The sequence below is a fragment of the Abramis brama genome (genome assembly GCF_963993115.1).
Source record: "Abramis brama genome assembly, chromosome: 8".
Taxonomy (NCBI): Eukaryota; Metazoa; Chordata; class Actinopteri; order Cypriniformes; family Leuciscidae; genus Abramis; species Abramis brama.
Genome location: NC_139970.1, coordinates 42220469 through 42236200, shown reverse-complemented (window position 1 = coordinate 42236200; position 15732 = coordinate 42220469). Strand labels below are relative to the sequence as shown.

The 15732-nt window shown below is 37.6% G+C and overlaps 1 protein-coding gene across 6 annotated transcripts in view; it reads left to right on the top strand.

Moving 5' to 3' along the window:
* The window catches only part of map3k13 (mitogen-activated protein kinase kinase kinase 13), a 62544-nt gene extending 49330 nt beyond the window's left edge, over nucleotides 1-13214 (top strand). For all 6 annotated transcript variants that reach the window (XM_084122398.1, XM_084122396.1, XM_084122400.1 and 3 more), the window contains 9 exons: nucleotides 362-520; nucleotides 1404-1512; nucleotides 2199-2308; nucleotides 3928-4044; nucleotides 4989-5132; nucleotides 6035-6740; nucleotides 6977-7047; nucleotides 9477-9768; nucleotides 10835-13214. In XM_084122398.1, the coding sequence (XP_083978524.1) occupies nucleotides 362-520; nucleotides 1404-1512; nucleotides 2199-2308; nucleotides 3928-4044; nucleotides 4989-5132; nucleotides 6035-6740; nucleotides 6977-7047; nucleotides 9477-9768; nucleotides 10835-10936 (1810 nt within the window). In that variant the 3' untranslated portion in view covers nucleotides 10937-13214. The remainder of the gene's footprint in view (nucleotides 1-361; nucleotides 521-1403; nucleotides 1513-2198; nucleotides 2309-3927; nucleotides 4045-4988; nucleotides 5133-6034; nucleotides 6741-6976; nucleotides 7048-9476; nucleotides 9769-10834) is intronic.
* The last annotated feature ends 2518 nt before the right edge of the window (nucleotides 13215-15732 follow it).

Genomic DNA, 15732 nt, shown 5'->3' with positions numbered 1-15732 from the left:
TCAAGGTTTCCATAAAAATATGAAGCAGTTCAACTGTTTTCAAAATTGATGATTACAAGAAATGTGTCTTGAGCATCAAATCATCATATTAGAGTGATTTCTGAAGGATCATGTGACACTGAAGACTGGAGTAATGATGCTGAAAATTCAGCTTTGATCACAGGAATAAATTACACTTTACTATATATTCACATAGAAAACAGTTATTTGAAATTGTAATAATATTTCGCAACTTTACTGTATTTTTAATCAAATAAATGCAGCCTTGGTGAGCAGAAGAGACTTCTTTCAAAAACATTCCAAGTTCTTCCCGACCCCAGACTTTGGAGCAGTAGAGTACGCTGTACCTGTGTGTTGGCAGGTCGTTTGGTGTGGTGTTATGGGAGCTGCTGACCGGTGAGATCCCCTATAAAGACGTGGACTCCTCCGCCATCATCTGGGGTGTGGGGAGTAACAGCCTCCATCTGCCTGTGCCGTCCACGTGTCCCGACGGATTCAAGATCCTTATGAAACAGACCTGGTGAGACTCCACATCATCTGCAGAAAATACATCCCTTCATCTGTGCGGCTGCTGCATTTATAATGGAAACTTTCTGCTATTGTTTATGGAATGAAGGGTTACACTTTATTTGGTAACACTTGATTTTACAGTGTCCTTGTTACATATGTTACATGTACTTATCATAGTAATAACAGTAAATTATGCATAATTACATGCAACTAACCCTCAATCAAACCCTAATCCTACCCTAACCCTATAGTAAGTACATGTAGTTAATTATTATTACTCAGTACTTTAATGTATAATTACATTGTAACAATGATACCTTAAAATAAAGTGTAACCAAATATTTTAAGGTGTCATTGTTACAGTGTAATTATATATTTAAGTACTGAGTAATATTAAACTACTACATGCACTTACTATAGGGTTAGGGTAGGATTAGGATTTGGTTAGTTGCATGTAATTATGCATAATTTACTGTTATTACTATAAGTACATGTAACATACAGTATGTAACAAGGACACTGTAAAATAAAGTGTGACCAAATTAAGCTACAAATATGAAAGACAAAGTACAAGAAATGTTTATTTGAGTGAAATCAATTGTTTATATACTATGCAAGAAGAAAGATTATGAAGTGATACAAGTGAAACTAGAGAATCTGTGTAGAAAATCAATTATAAAACTAGATTTAATTTAAAAAAAAGTTTGAAGTAGTTGAAAACTCTTGAAGTCTGAAGTAGATTTAAAGATTTTTAAGGCAAATCAGTCTGGGTGTTTGATAGATTGTTCTGGATTTGCTGTGATTGACCAATCAGAACCGTGTATTTGCGAGTGTTCTGTAAAACATGGTTTCATTGGTTGCTTGAGATGTTGTTGTTGTTGTTGTTCCTGCAGGCAGGGCAAACCCAGAAACCGTCCGTCCTTCAGGCAGATCCTTCTCCATCTAGACATCGCCTCCGCTGATCTGCTCGGGACGCCACAGGAGACATACTTCAAATCTCAGGTGAGCAAATCTTGATGTCTACATACAGAGTCACTGTGTCATCCAGAGGGATCACTCCAGTCTTCAGTAATGGAGAAGGACAAAACAAACATGAAGCACTTATCCAACCGTTTCTTAATTCACTGATTGTTCTATGATTCAGAACTAAATGTGCAAATTGGTTGCAACGACAAACATGCAAAATGGTTGTGATTCATGAACGGATGACTCTCGAGTCAGTTCTTTGTCTCAGACTCACGAGTTTCTGGTTTGATTCTTCTACTAAAAGTACTAAAAGAGTTATTAAAACCATCAAAGAGCTTCTTTTTATGATTCCCTTCCCTAGAGTAAATGTGTGTGTGTGTGTGTATGTGACCAATGTTATTTTAGTATTATTTATATACTGTTATAGTATTTACTGTTTTGAATCTATATTTTCTGTTTTCAATTCATTTTAGTTTAATATTATGTGCTTTTGTCATTTTTATTAGTTTTCGTTTTTAAATCATTTTATGTAGCTTTAATTTATTTCTATTTCAGTTTGTGTTTTTACTTCCGACTTATTTTATTTCAGTTAGTTGCCAAGTCAGAATTTCGCATTTTAATTTTTTTATTCATCTAATATTTATATTTTATTTTAGCCTTATTTCAATGACTGAAAATGATTTTTAATGTTTTAGTTAACAAAATAACTCTGTCTGTGACAGGCGAATTGGAGAGAAGAGGTGAAGAAGCATTTCGAGAAGATCAAGAGTGAAGGAACCTGCATCCATCGCCTCGACGAGGAGCTCATCCGACGCAGAAGAGACGAGCTGCGGTGAGAGAGAACACAAACACCTCGTGCTGTTCAGAGGTGGACAGTAACAAAGTACATTTACTTGAGTACTGTACTTAAGTGCACTTTACTTGAGTACTGTACTTAAAGCCACAGTATGGAATTTTTCTCCACTAGGGGTCGCTTACAATAACAAAGGCGTAGTTTGATGACGCAACATTTGCTAAGAATTATGGATGTTGTCGTCAACGTCAAGCCGACCGATCTAATAATGTTTATGGATGAGTAAATACATCGATGCTTTTATCATGACTGTGATATGAAGCAGTTCGGGATTGCTAAGAGACAGCTATCAGCTCCACAAGCGACGCGAGTCCCGCGGATATAAAAGTAATATGGACATTTCATTCTACTGAACTACACGCAAGTGCAGAATTACAACTCACAGGTCAGTTTATTAGACAAATTAAACGTGTGAGGTAACGCAGCGCTGTTTCACTTGGTCTAACATTACACTATCACACTAAACTGCATTTGAATGTGTTGAAATGTATGTGTTAGTTTGTCTGTATGAGACTAGCAGTAAACTAAATCAACATTAGAATAACATACAGATCATATTCTGACATTTTATCATTGTTGAACTATATAACATTGATTAGTTTTATGTAAATGTGCTCACCTGTTTAATAAAGTACATGTAGGAGCGGTCGAAGTCTCGGACGTGGAGCTCTCGTTTATATGCTGTCTATGGGAGCTCTCGGCATCTCGAAAACACCGCGCTGATATTGATTCTCCTTTTAGTTCTCCTTTTTTATCCAAAGTCTGCTTGCCATGGTCCATAATGTTTGAACGAAACAACAACAGCGTGCAAATAGACATTGCGAACTCCACAGTTGTCTGCGTCTGTCGCTTTGGTTAATCAGAGGGCTCTGCGAATAGCTCTGGTTGCCATGGCAGCACGAGCGGAAACCAGGGACAGCGTGGATATGACGGCATTGACTGCGACAAAACGGAAATAAAGAAACGTGCCGTGTCTAAAAATTAAAATAAAATTTCTCCTGGTTTGAAAGTTGTTGGAAACAGTCGGGATAATGTAAGTACACAACTAAAAAATATATATAACATAGATGTAGTGATTTTTGCTAATTTTAAAGCAAAAAAGTTACATACTGTGGCTTTAAGTGCACTTTACTTGAGTATTATTTTTTCTGGAAACTTTTTACCTTAACTTCACTACATCTGAAAGACAAATATCGTACTTTTTGCTCCACTACATTTCTGTCAAGCTCCTTGGGTAGAGAGTAGTAACATCAGTCAGGGGTTGCATTGTGGTTGGAAATGAAAGTCGGGTTGACGTCAGATTGATGTCAGAAACATGCAGCGTAACATCCAGCCCGACTGATGTTGGTTTCTGACGTCAACTCGATTTTCATTTTCAACCACAATACAACGTCTGTCCAACGTACTTAAGTGCTTTTAAAAATGAGTACTTCTGTACTTCTACTCAAGTAGTATTTGCAACTTTTACTTGTAACTGAGTAATATTTGACCAGTAGTATCTGTACTTTCACTCAAGTAAGGAAGTTGTGTACTTTGTCCACCTCTGATGCTGTATCTGTGTGTGTCTCCATCCTCACTGTCGTCTCTGTGGCTTTCAGACATGCTCTGGATATCCGAGAGCATTATGAGAGGAAACTGGAGCGGGCCAATAATCTGTACATGGAGCTCAGCGCTATCATGCTTCAGCTGGAGGTGCGAGAGAAGGAGCTGCTCAAGTGAGTCCTCAAACTTCTCTTGTTCGGTCAGAGGCTCACAGTAAAAATCTGCTTCAAATCAAGGCATGTTTTCGCTTGGTGAACACAAGGAACTATCATATGTATTCATTTTTATGCACCAATATAACAATACACAGTCATAAACACCAATATTTACCTATTGACTAAAAAAAGTTAATGCATGAAAAATTATGATTTAAATGAATCTCTGAATTGAATCATTTTGAATTGATTCTTTGAACTGATTCGCAAGTAATGAATCAAGCTCTAATGCATTTTTTTGTGACTGAAGTTTAAACATCTTAAAATGTTCATGAAACAAGGATCAAGAAACTAGTTGCCATAATCTTATAAATTAATCTGGTTATTCAATTTGTGTTTTTAATTAGTAATTGCTAGAATTACTTCTGGTAGTCTTAATCAAAAAATGCGTCCAGTAAGAGATGTTAAAAATCACTGCTGATATTACTTTTAGTTAATTCATCACACTGGAAATGGAAGGTCAGGCTGTGCACATTGCATTGTGGGATGACAAATACAGTAGGTCAACTGAATATTGCATGCATGCAGAAACTGTGCGTACTTTGCACTGTAAGCAAGCATTCTGTACACTGCAGTCGTATGATAGTATATGGTAGTTTTGTGTGTTCTCTCTCTCTCTCTCTCTCTCTCTCTCTCTCTCTTGGGTTTCTCCGTTTATTGGTATCAAATTACTGATGAAAGGCTGTAATGATTCTGAACTCTAACCCCGTATGTGCCTGAACGCTGAAACTGTAATTAAATCTAATCTGCTTAAACCTCGACCCGGCTCGTGCAGTTCATGCCAGAATTTCCGTGACCCACATTTCCACTGAACGAGCACACAATGATCATTCAGAGAAATCCTCTAGCACAATCCTGAACGTTTGGTTGTGAGATCTGAACGTTTCCCATGTGTTCTGCAGGAGGGAGCAGGCGGTGGAGAAGCAGCACCCCGGCACGTACAAGCGCCACCTGGTTCGGCCCATTGTGCGACCCAACGCTGTCGAGAAGCTCATCAAGAAAAAGAGTAGCATGAACCATAAGCCTGGGACACAGCCGCCCAAGAGGTGACCGATCCCTGAACACACGGCCTTATGTGCTTTATATCAGATTAGCTAACGATTCCATAAAGTGGGGTTCACGACCCCTGGGGGTTCACGAGGGAACTGCAGGGGGTTCGTGAGTTGATGAAAAGCAAATAATTAATTAAAAATTAATTTAATATAGTAAATAAAACAATTAATTAATAATTAAATAATATAATATAATATATAGATAATAAAAATAATTATTTAAAAAAATAATAATAATAATAATTTAAAAAAGAAAAAAATAATTCATTTAAAATGAAATTATTAAAATACATTAATTATTTGTTAAAAATAATAATATCAGTAATAATATATTTAAAAAAATAAATAATATATAAATGAAACATGTTTATGAAAAGTGAATAATTTATAAAAAAAATTTAATTAATAAAAAAAGTCATTAAAATGTTTTTATAAAAAAAATGATAATAATCTTAAAATGAAAAGCTCATAATTAATAAAAATATTTAATCATTGTTTTAAAAAAAAATGCATAATAAAAAATTAAAGAATTATTAAAAAAATTATTAATAATTTAATGTCATGTGAACACTACCCAACATTAGAGAACCGTAAACATGCAAATGTGTTTAATTAAAATGAATAAAGCAATTAATATAAAACACAAAGTGGTTTGACTGTCAGAAATCCCTGGTTTAAGCGATATCACGTTTTACTGAAACAAGCGTGACAACAAAAAAAACAAATGAAATATACAAATGAAAGATCTCATTTGATTATTTTCTTTTTTTACTTGTGATACTTTTCCGTGAATATGCAAACATGGTTGGATAATTTGTAGTTAAAGTCCAAATGAAATAGTATCAGTCATGAATTCTCCATAAGCTCATTAACCTTGTGCGTGTGATCTCCTGCAGACCGGATCTCCTGCGCTCCGATGGCATTCCCAGCGTCGAGCCTCTTCCGGCTCCGTCACCTCTATCAGGAAGCCCAAAAGTGTCCACCCCGCCTGGGAAGACCCGGTACCGCAGTAAACCCCGGCACCGGAGAGCAAACAGCAAAGGCAGCCACAATGATTTCCTAGGTTCGCTGAAGCCCAACAACTCAGTCCCTTCAGAAGAACAGCAACCCCTACAAGAGCAAAGTTACCACCATCATCATCATCATCATCCTCCGCCCGAGGGTCCGCCCATCCCGGTCCAGAACCGTGCGATCGCAGTGGCAACGTGTGCCAATAACCTGCGCTACTTCGGCCCAGCTGCTGCTCTCCGAAGCCCACAGACCGATCATCTCCAGCGGAGGCTCTCCGGCTCCAGTCCGGATCTCATTTCCACCGCGGTTGATGCGGATTCACGGCACCGCAGATCCTCCATCCCTCCGTTCATGGGCTCCGGTCCCGAGCCTCTTTGCCCCTGCTGTCAGGCTCATCCGTTCCCCGGCTGCACTCACTGCCAGGAGACACCGTCCGCTCCCAGTCACCCACAACTCCCACATTACTCTCTGCTGAGCACCAGTGAGGGGACGCCACACGCTAACAAGAACACGCTGGAGGGGGAAGCTCAGGGAACGGGAGAGAAGCCGGAGCAGGGAAGCTCACTGCACACGCTCAGACCTCTCAGAAAGGTGCGTGACATTCACACCGTGTCCTAACTACATGCGACACCACGCGATAAAAGGTTGTTTTCCATGTCAATCAGAGTGTTTGTCAGCTGTGCTGCGTCATATTTTTGTGGAAAAATATTTTTATTCAATATAATCAGACAGATATGATAGAGATGTGAAACTGTACTACATCTGGTCGTGTGTGTGTGTCTATTCATGCTGGATTTAACACCTGATCTTCTGCATGTGTCCGTCAGGCGGGGGACGAGTCGTCTGAGGAAGAGGAGGGAGAGGTTGACAGCGAGGTGGATTTTCCACGCAGACAACGGTGAGTCTCTCTGATGATCAATAATTAATATTCACGCTTCTCCAGAAGAGCGAATCTTTAAATCCGTGTGTTTCTGTAGCCATTAGCCTGTAGAAGGTCAGGATTCATCAAGTTTATGTGTCACGTAAGGCAAGAAACTTAGTTTTTTCATGCACTGGTGAATTTTGAGATTTTGGGCCTATTAGCTTTTCATAACATGCCGTTTGAGACTAATGGAACGGAAACATCCGAAATACACTTTTAACCGTTAATTTTATTACACATTAGATCTTTGCATTTGTAGACTTCAATTATAATCCATATCTTTGAGTTTTAGTCAAAAAATGTAATTCATTCATTCTTTATTTATTTAAACAGGTTAAAAATCTCTTTTACGAGAGTGACCTGGCCAAGCTAATAACATAAACATACAAATCCACATGAAAACAGAACAACACAATCAAGGATCACAACAGCATTTTACCAAAGGATAAAACACACAATCTGTTAAAGCAACTTAAACTTGTGTAACATAGTCAGCTTTAAAGGGGACATATCATGCTAAATCCACTTTTTTAGCCCTTAAATGCATTTTGTTGTATATTTGGAGTGTTTAGAAGTACAGAAAAGTTGAAATTATTCTCTTCAGGTGCTTCGTTGATATCTTTATATTCTGTTTTGGTCATATTTTTCAACCTGTTCCGATTTTTCTGTTATCTATGACGTTTTTTGAACTATTACGTCACAGTATTTGCAGCGGAACTGCCAAATAAGGACATTGACTTCCGGCCCAACACTTCGAGCAATCCGCCATTTTTATTTCTCGCTGCAATTTTGTAGTCCAAGCTAAAGGATGCAGAAGTTACGAGAGGGTAAGTTAAAATGTTCGGTTGTTGGATGTAGTAACCCACACGCTTTTTATTACACCGTCTAATGTAGATGAACTGCCGCGCTTGTGACAGGGCGCATGTTTAGCAGCTAGATGTTTATCTGAAAGAACGAGCAGAGAGAGAGACCCGGTCGCGCGCGCGCTCACTCTCTCTCTTCAGAGCCAGGCGAAAGTGTAAACAAGACTTCACCGTCTCCAAACTAGACGCTGTCTTGCTCTCTCTCCCTCGCACATATTAATCAAAATAAATCGACACGGTGGTAAAAGGTCGGAAGACCAAAGTTTCATGTGTAAATACAGTAACACACCATTGCGATACATCCATATGAAGACGTTGTTCTACAGGTTCGTCGTCTTCATTTTCATCTCGCTCCGGCTCCGACTCTGGCTCGAACATGTAAGGCTGGCTGGACAAGTCTTCCGTTGTTGACATTTTGTTAATAACGTGTGAATAACACGTTTCTGTGCCGCTAGATAATCGTATCTCTGGTATCAAACTACAAAAATGGCCGAACGGGGTGGAGTTGAACCTCTGCAACCTGGAGAGGGGGCGGGGTATGAAGTGTCTCAATTGTATTTAAAGAGACCGCACCAAAACGAGTTGCTCTCAGACGCACATCAGAAAAGGGGTAGAAAAGGGGCCTGTGGAGCTATAATAATGAGGAATTCAGACCCAAGCATTGTAGTTCCGCTTTATATAGACTACAAATGTATGATTTATATGTAAAAAAGAAACAATTTAAAAGCATGATATGTCTCCTTTAAGATTTATTCCGAGCAGAAGAAGTATAATATTAAAATCCTTTTTTTCCCTAGCTGGAACTTTAAGATATAACAAATCATTAGAGCGAAGATTGTAGCAAACATTTGTGTTAGAAACGCAGAGACAAATTAGATGGAATTAGACCACAAATAGACTTATAAATAAAACAAAACCAATTAAAACTTCTTCGATTATACAAAGATGGCAGCTCTGCTTTATCATATAAAGTGCAATGATGTGCTTGATAACTATAACCAGTAATGAAACGTAAATCTCCACTTCAGCAGCTTTACATACATTTACATTTAGTCATTGTGTCCGAAGCGACTTACAAATGAGGACTAAAGCGAGCGAGTCATCATGAAGATGCAAAAACAACACAAGAAGTGCTCAGAATACAAAGTTCAGGCGTCGCTTAGAGTCGCATAAGACAGACAAATGAGGATTAAAGGAAAAGGAAATAATCTTTCCTTTTCATACAAACATACAAAGAATGAATCTTAATCCCACACTTTTTTTCGCTTTATGTATTAGTAGACTGTCTGCTTAATATCTGCTAACACTTTATTCTGATGATCCTCTAACAGACATTATAATGACTATAAATAACTTGGCAACTACAAGTCAACTTATTCTCCTAACCCGAACCCTAACACCTAACCATAACCTAACCGTCTACTGATTACAGTCTACTAATACTGTAATGAGAGTTAGTTGAATGAAAAGTTACTTCTAGTTAGTAGAATGTCTAAAGTGGACTATGGAAATAAAGTGTAACCAAATGTTGTCTCCTTCCAGGCCTCATCGCTGTATGAGCAGCTTTAAGTCGTACTCCACCTTCAGTTCGGAGAACCTGTCGGTGTCTGACGGAGAGGAGGGCAACACCAGTGACCATTCTCACAGCGGGCCGCTGGATCCGCTCAGCGCCAGTCAAGAGGAGCATCTGGACGAGCTGCTGTCACACACTCCCGAGATCCCCATCGACATCTCCACGCAGTCCGACGGCCTGTCGGATAAAGAGTGCGCCGTGCGCCGGGTCAAGACTCAGATCTCTCTGGGAAAACTGTGTGCGGATGAGCACAGCTACGAGGTAAACTCGTCTACGTCAATCCTACAGTTCGTTTAAAATCAGGGATTTTTCATTCATTCAGAAAAATGTCAAATTAGAAAGAAGAAAAAAATTTGAAAAAGTTTTTAAATAAAACAATCCGAATAAAACAATTACTAAAAATATGTAGTGTTTGAAATAAATATAAATAAAAGAAATGTTTTTTAAATACTAACCATTAAAATAATACAATCACTGAAAAATATGCAACATTGGAAATAATTAAAATAAAAAGAATGTTTAAATAAATGCGAAATAAAAAACAAAATGAAAAAACAGTTTATTTATAGTTATAATATTTTAAATACAATACTTTTTTAATAAAACAAAATAAAATGCTTACTAAAAAGATATTTTATTTGAAAAAAATAAAAATAAACGCATAATTTTAAAATAAAAACAAACAAAATATAACAATTACTAAAAAAAAAATATTTTAAATAAATAAAAACTAAAAAGAACAGAAAAAAGATAGATATTATTTAAAATAAATTGATATTAGAATAAATACTTAATTTAAAATAAACATTAATCACTTAGTAAAAAGATATATTAATTAAATTGATATTAGAATAAATACATCAATAAAAACAATCAACATAAAACTATTACTAAAAATGTGAAAAAGTAAAATAAATAATTTTGAAATTAAAAACAATCGAAATAAACTTAAATATTTTATTTGTTTACCTGCATATCATGTGACCATTAACCATTATTAGAGAACTGTGAACATCCAAATGAGTTGTTAGATTATTAAAATATTAACTAAAATATTAATATTAACCTAAATATTTTAGATGTTCAAAGATGTTCAAAAAAAGTTCCCTGGTTTAAATGAACCAACTCAAACAAACAATCTTTGCTAATCTGAACATACAATCATCATTGCAATTTCATAATTGAACATTTCCAGAGGACAATATTCTGAAGAATAATCATTAGTGTTTTTGACGAGTGGACCATAGCGTGGTGAATCAGTCGTTCAGTGTTTGAATCCCTGACTATAAAATTGGAGTAAATGTGAGCTGTTTCTTTACCTCTTCAGAATCCGCTGCATTTCGGTGATTCCGACTGTGATACTTCGGATGCTGAATGTTCCGACGCCACCATCAGGAACAAGCCACCCTGCGCTCCCTCTTCCTGGTGAACCCTCGGAGGAAACCACGGCAATAATCCACGCCTGCTGTAAACAGCCATGACCCTTAGCCCATTCATCCAGCCCTTCCCATAATCCACCACTCTCTCTCTCTCTCTCTGAGCATCTCAGGCAGATTCCTCTGAAGTGATAATGTAGCTAGAGTAACACGCGTCATTTATTTTATTACGAGCTGGAGGAAATGCAAAACAAAATCAGGAAGTGGAATTCCAATATCAAAAAAAAAAGAGCATAAATTCAGAGTATTAGCGCTGGAGTGTTCAAAACAAAACAAGGCACCTCAATACCAGGTTAGCTAGTTAGTTAGTTAGTTAGTTAGCTAGGTTAAGATGATTGTGGTCTGCAAGAATGTGTGTATATATGTCCGTAGGTACGTGAACGAAAGTGTTAAGTGTGTAGCTTGAGGATCCATTCCATGACGGGACCACAGACACATGGGACGCGTCCCTCTGGGAACCTGCTACTTCCTGAGTTTACAGAAGTGACGCCCTTCAGGGTAACTTTAATTTGAGCACCAGCAGGAACAATGTCTTTTTTGTTTGTTTATTTTGCCCTTTTGACTTCCAAGATCTATGGATGAATCCCAGCATGCCTGCTTGGTCGGCATTTGATCAGCCAATCAGACGACTGCTTCTGCTGCTCGCCTCTACGGACAAAACGGAAGTAAAAAAAACCAACTGCTCAACTGGAACAACGTCTTTAATGATCAAATCAGTGTTTAAAGGAACCCGGAGCAGCTTTTATCTCATCTCAGGACTGTGTTTGAAGAGACGCTGTGGACGGCCAGGTGAGAGCAGGACGCCTGCCGTGTGCGAAAGTGTGACTTCATCCCTAAAGAGTTTCTTTTTTTCCGTCATCTTTAACTTGACGTGAAAACCAACGATGTAGATGTTCTGGAGATGCAGTGTCCCTTTAGATCGAGTTAAAGGGATCTTTTACCCCCCAAAAATAACGCTATAATTCATGTCATTCCAAACCTGTTTGACTCTTGTTCTTTCACACAAGTGTCACACACTCTTGAAAATAAGGGTTCTTTTTTTGGCATTGATGGTTCCATTAACAACCTTTGGAACCTTTCCGTTCCACTAAAGGTTCTTTATTGTGAAAAATGGTTCTTCACACTAAGAAAAAAAAAAAAATCTTTTAAAGTGCCTCTATTATGCTATATGTCTCCTGTTTACATGCATCCTGGATCAAAAAACACTAGTTTTCTAGTCTGAAAACGGTTAGTTTGAAGATTCGGTCTCTCTACACTCCTCCTTTCTGAGAGCTACTCTGCTCTGATTGGTCAGATGACTCAGTCTGTTGTGATTGGTCGACCGCTTATAGCGTGTGTTGAAAATGAAAAGTCTATTATCAGATCTTAATTTCAGCTCTGGATCTTCTTCAGCGCTTGATGCACAGTGATACGAACCGTAATGATGGTGTCGGTTTTTCCGTCAAAGTGTGAAAACAGCGTCTTCTTGACATGAACAACACGAACCAAACTCTTCCAGTCTCAGTTACAACTACAGCTTTCGAGGAGCAAAGTAGACGTCGTTCACGGGCAGCCAATGAAGAACATTGACTGGCATTATGTAAATGTATTACACCGTGTCCTAACCAGACGCGATGCGATAAGATTCCAGCGACAAATAATTTGTTTGCCCACACTAGACGCGACTGCGAGATGCGTCAATCACTCAAAACCCACAGCCAATCAGAACAGCGTGTGGGCGGAGTCAGCCAATCAGTTTCAACTCGTTTCAGCAGTTCAGAATCGGTACTTTGATGTTCAAAACTTTGCAGACCTTTTACATTCATAAACATCTATATTACACACTTCATGAAGGATAATATTCAAGCAAGCATAATAGGGGCACTTTAAGAATTACTCACTGAAAGGTTCTTTGAGGAACCAAAAATGGTGCAAAAAAAACCCTTTTAGAACCTTTATTATAAAGAGTGTAAAGTTTGTTGCAAGAACATCATCATACAGGTTTGTGAAGGGTGAATAAATGATGACAGAATTATAATTTTTGGTTGAAAGATCCCTCTATAGCGTCTTTAATAATGTGTATGGTGTGTTTGTGTGTGTGTAGTGTGCCGTTGATGGAGATCTGTGTGTGTCAGCAATAACGTCTCAGGCCGGAGAGAATGGTTGGCTCAGGATGACTGTCTAGCGGGCTCTGGACAGATCGAGAGTAGCAAGGCGACGTGGAAATAAACTGCTTTGTAAAAGACCTCTATTTTTTCAGATATGAGTTCATTATTTTTACACCGTTTCAGTAAAAAAAAACTAAAAAAGGAAAAGGAAAGGAAGAAGAAATGGGAAAATCCCCGTGCTTTTTGCTGGTTTAATGCTCAGGTTCAATGCTTTATAGTGCTAACGAGTCTCCTCTAGGGAAAAGCGGTTCGTCTGTCGTGCTCGTGGTCGGACAGAACGTTTGCAAATGACCACTGCATTCATATCCAATCATTCTTCTGAACAAAACTGGATCAAACTGCAGTGTGAACGTGATGGTCCCTCGCAAATATCTTATTTTTCATTCCCCTTATGAAAGGGGACACTGCATCTTCCGGCATGTCTATATGTTATTGTTGCATTCATATTTACCCTGTGTTTAGATATAGACGTTCTAGTACTAGTTAAAAAGCCTCGTTCATCATCAGTAAATGCAGCCGGATCCTCCAGATGTGTTGCTGAACTGCACACGGCATGTCAAATAAACTGTGAATGGTATTATTATTTTTCCTTTTTATCATCATCTACTTGCAGCTTACTAAAAAGAGCCTCGCAAGATGTGATTCGATAATAAAACTACAGTATCGTCGAGTAAGCGAGGAAAGAACAAAGCAAAGGCCACTGGAAACAAACTTCAGGTCAACATGAAATCAAAATTCACCCTTTTTCTGCTTTCTGTTTTATTCATGCGATAAATTCATTATTTTTAACCCATTCAGGTTCATAATGTCCATCATTCAGTCAGTTTCTGAAGGGGAAAATCAAGTCCTGGCCCTTTCTCTTTCTTAATATCAAGTTTCATCTAGAAATATTAAAAGTAAATTGGGTTGTGAACTGTTTCATGTTGACTTCAAACTCTGGGCCAATTTCCCAATGTCATTGGGTGGAAAATATCAGCCATTATTACTGTACTTTTTTTTTTTTTTTTGGTCATTTCTGTTCAGTTTGATGGTAATGTGCTAAAAACGCAAGATTTCTTTAGACGAAGTGAACTCTTTTTTTTTTTTTAACATGGTCTGATCGTAATGAAGGCGAACCGAACACACGCACCGACCTCATTGTTTCCGTTTGCGTGTTGCTCTAAAGATCAGGCCTGCGTTTTTAGTCAGCGATGTATGAAGTATGATGATTTATGAAGTCTTTCCGGCCATAGCGCCATCACAAATCCTGTAAAATATGATTTTAATTTAATTTAATTTAAAAATGTCTGTCTTTTTATTTGTAGCTGGTCTACATGATCATTTAACTTAATTTATTTTGATGCGCTAGTAAGATTTGTGTTAATTTTTGTGGTTTTCGTCTCATCTTCCTGTCTTCTAAAGTATTACTGACGAGGTGAGATGGCATCTTAAAGACATGAACATTTTGGTTATTTTCTCCACCTGTATGCTGTTATTATTTTTATATGGAAAATGGGGGAGGGGGATATCTGTGCATTTATTACATCTAGATTTCATTCTCATAGACCATTGTTTATGGCAAGAGATGATTGGCTCACATTTAATCATTGTATTAAAATGACGTAATACATTAAATTAATAAAAATGACGTTTTCTGGTTGTAAAGATAATTTCGGCGTCATACAGTTCAGTTCGGCTGTCTAAACTGTACGTTTCTCTATACTAAATCCTGCCATCCTGTCTTATTCACATTAACCATATGTGACCCTGGACCACAAAACCAGTCACATGGGTCAAATTTTTGAAATTGAGAGTTATACATCATCTGAAAGCTGAATAAATACGCTTTCCATTGATGTATGGTTTGTTAGGATAGGACAATATTTGGTCGAGATACAACTATTGAAAATCTGTAATCTGAGGGTGCAAAAAAATCGAAACATTGAGAAAATCTCCTTTAAAGTTGTTCATTTAGGTTCATGATTGTGCTGCATTCACTCACAAAAATAATTTTTTTATATATATTTACGGTAGGAAATTTACAAAATATCTTCATGGAACATGATCTTTACTTAATATCCTAATGATTTTTGGCATAAAAGAAAAATGGATAATTTTGACCCATATAATGTATTGTTGGCGATTGCCACAGATAAACCCGTGCGACTCGAGACTGGTGACGTGATCCAGGGTCACATATTTAATTGCTTTGTCAACTATATATGCAGGTATTTACAAAAATGAAGTATTTTTTGTGCAGAATTTTCCTCCAGTTAGTTTCTTACTCATGTCTCACCCTTTTCCTTCCTTATCTTGAATGGTGTTATGATCGACCAATCCCGACGTTTTCCTGTAAAGCCTGTGTACAGTGTGACAGGAGTGACGTGTAAACTCAAGGCAGAGCGACTGCATGGAATAAACACTGATGTACTGTACTAAACTCTCCGGCTTCTCCTCATTCTGTGCATATCATCTTTAATGTTTCGTTTAACTGATACTCGTGTCGTGTTGTATTTCCTTCACAGCCGTAAATAAGGCCTAGTATTTCACTTACATGCATGAAGCACAACTGAGTTTAAGGGCCAGATAACTTATCATTTAAAACAGAGTTGACTGTTCAAAGTTCACAAGTTTTATTGCATTTGCTTATTATATAGATCATT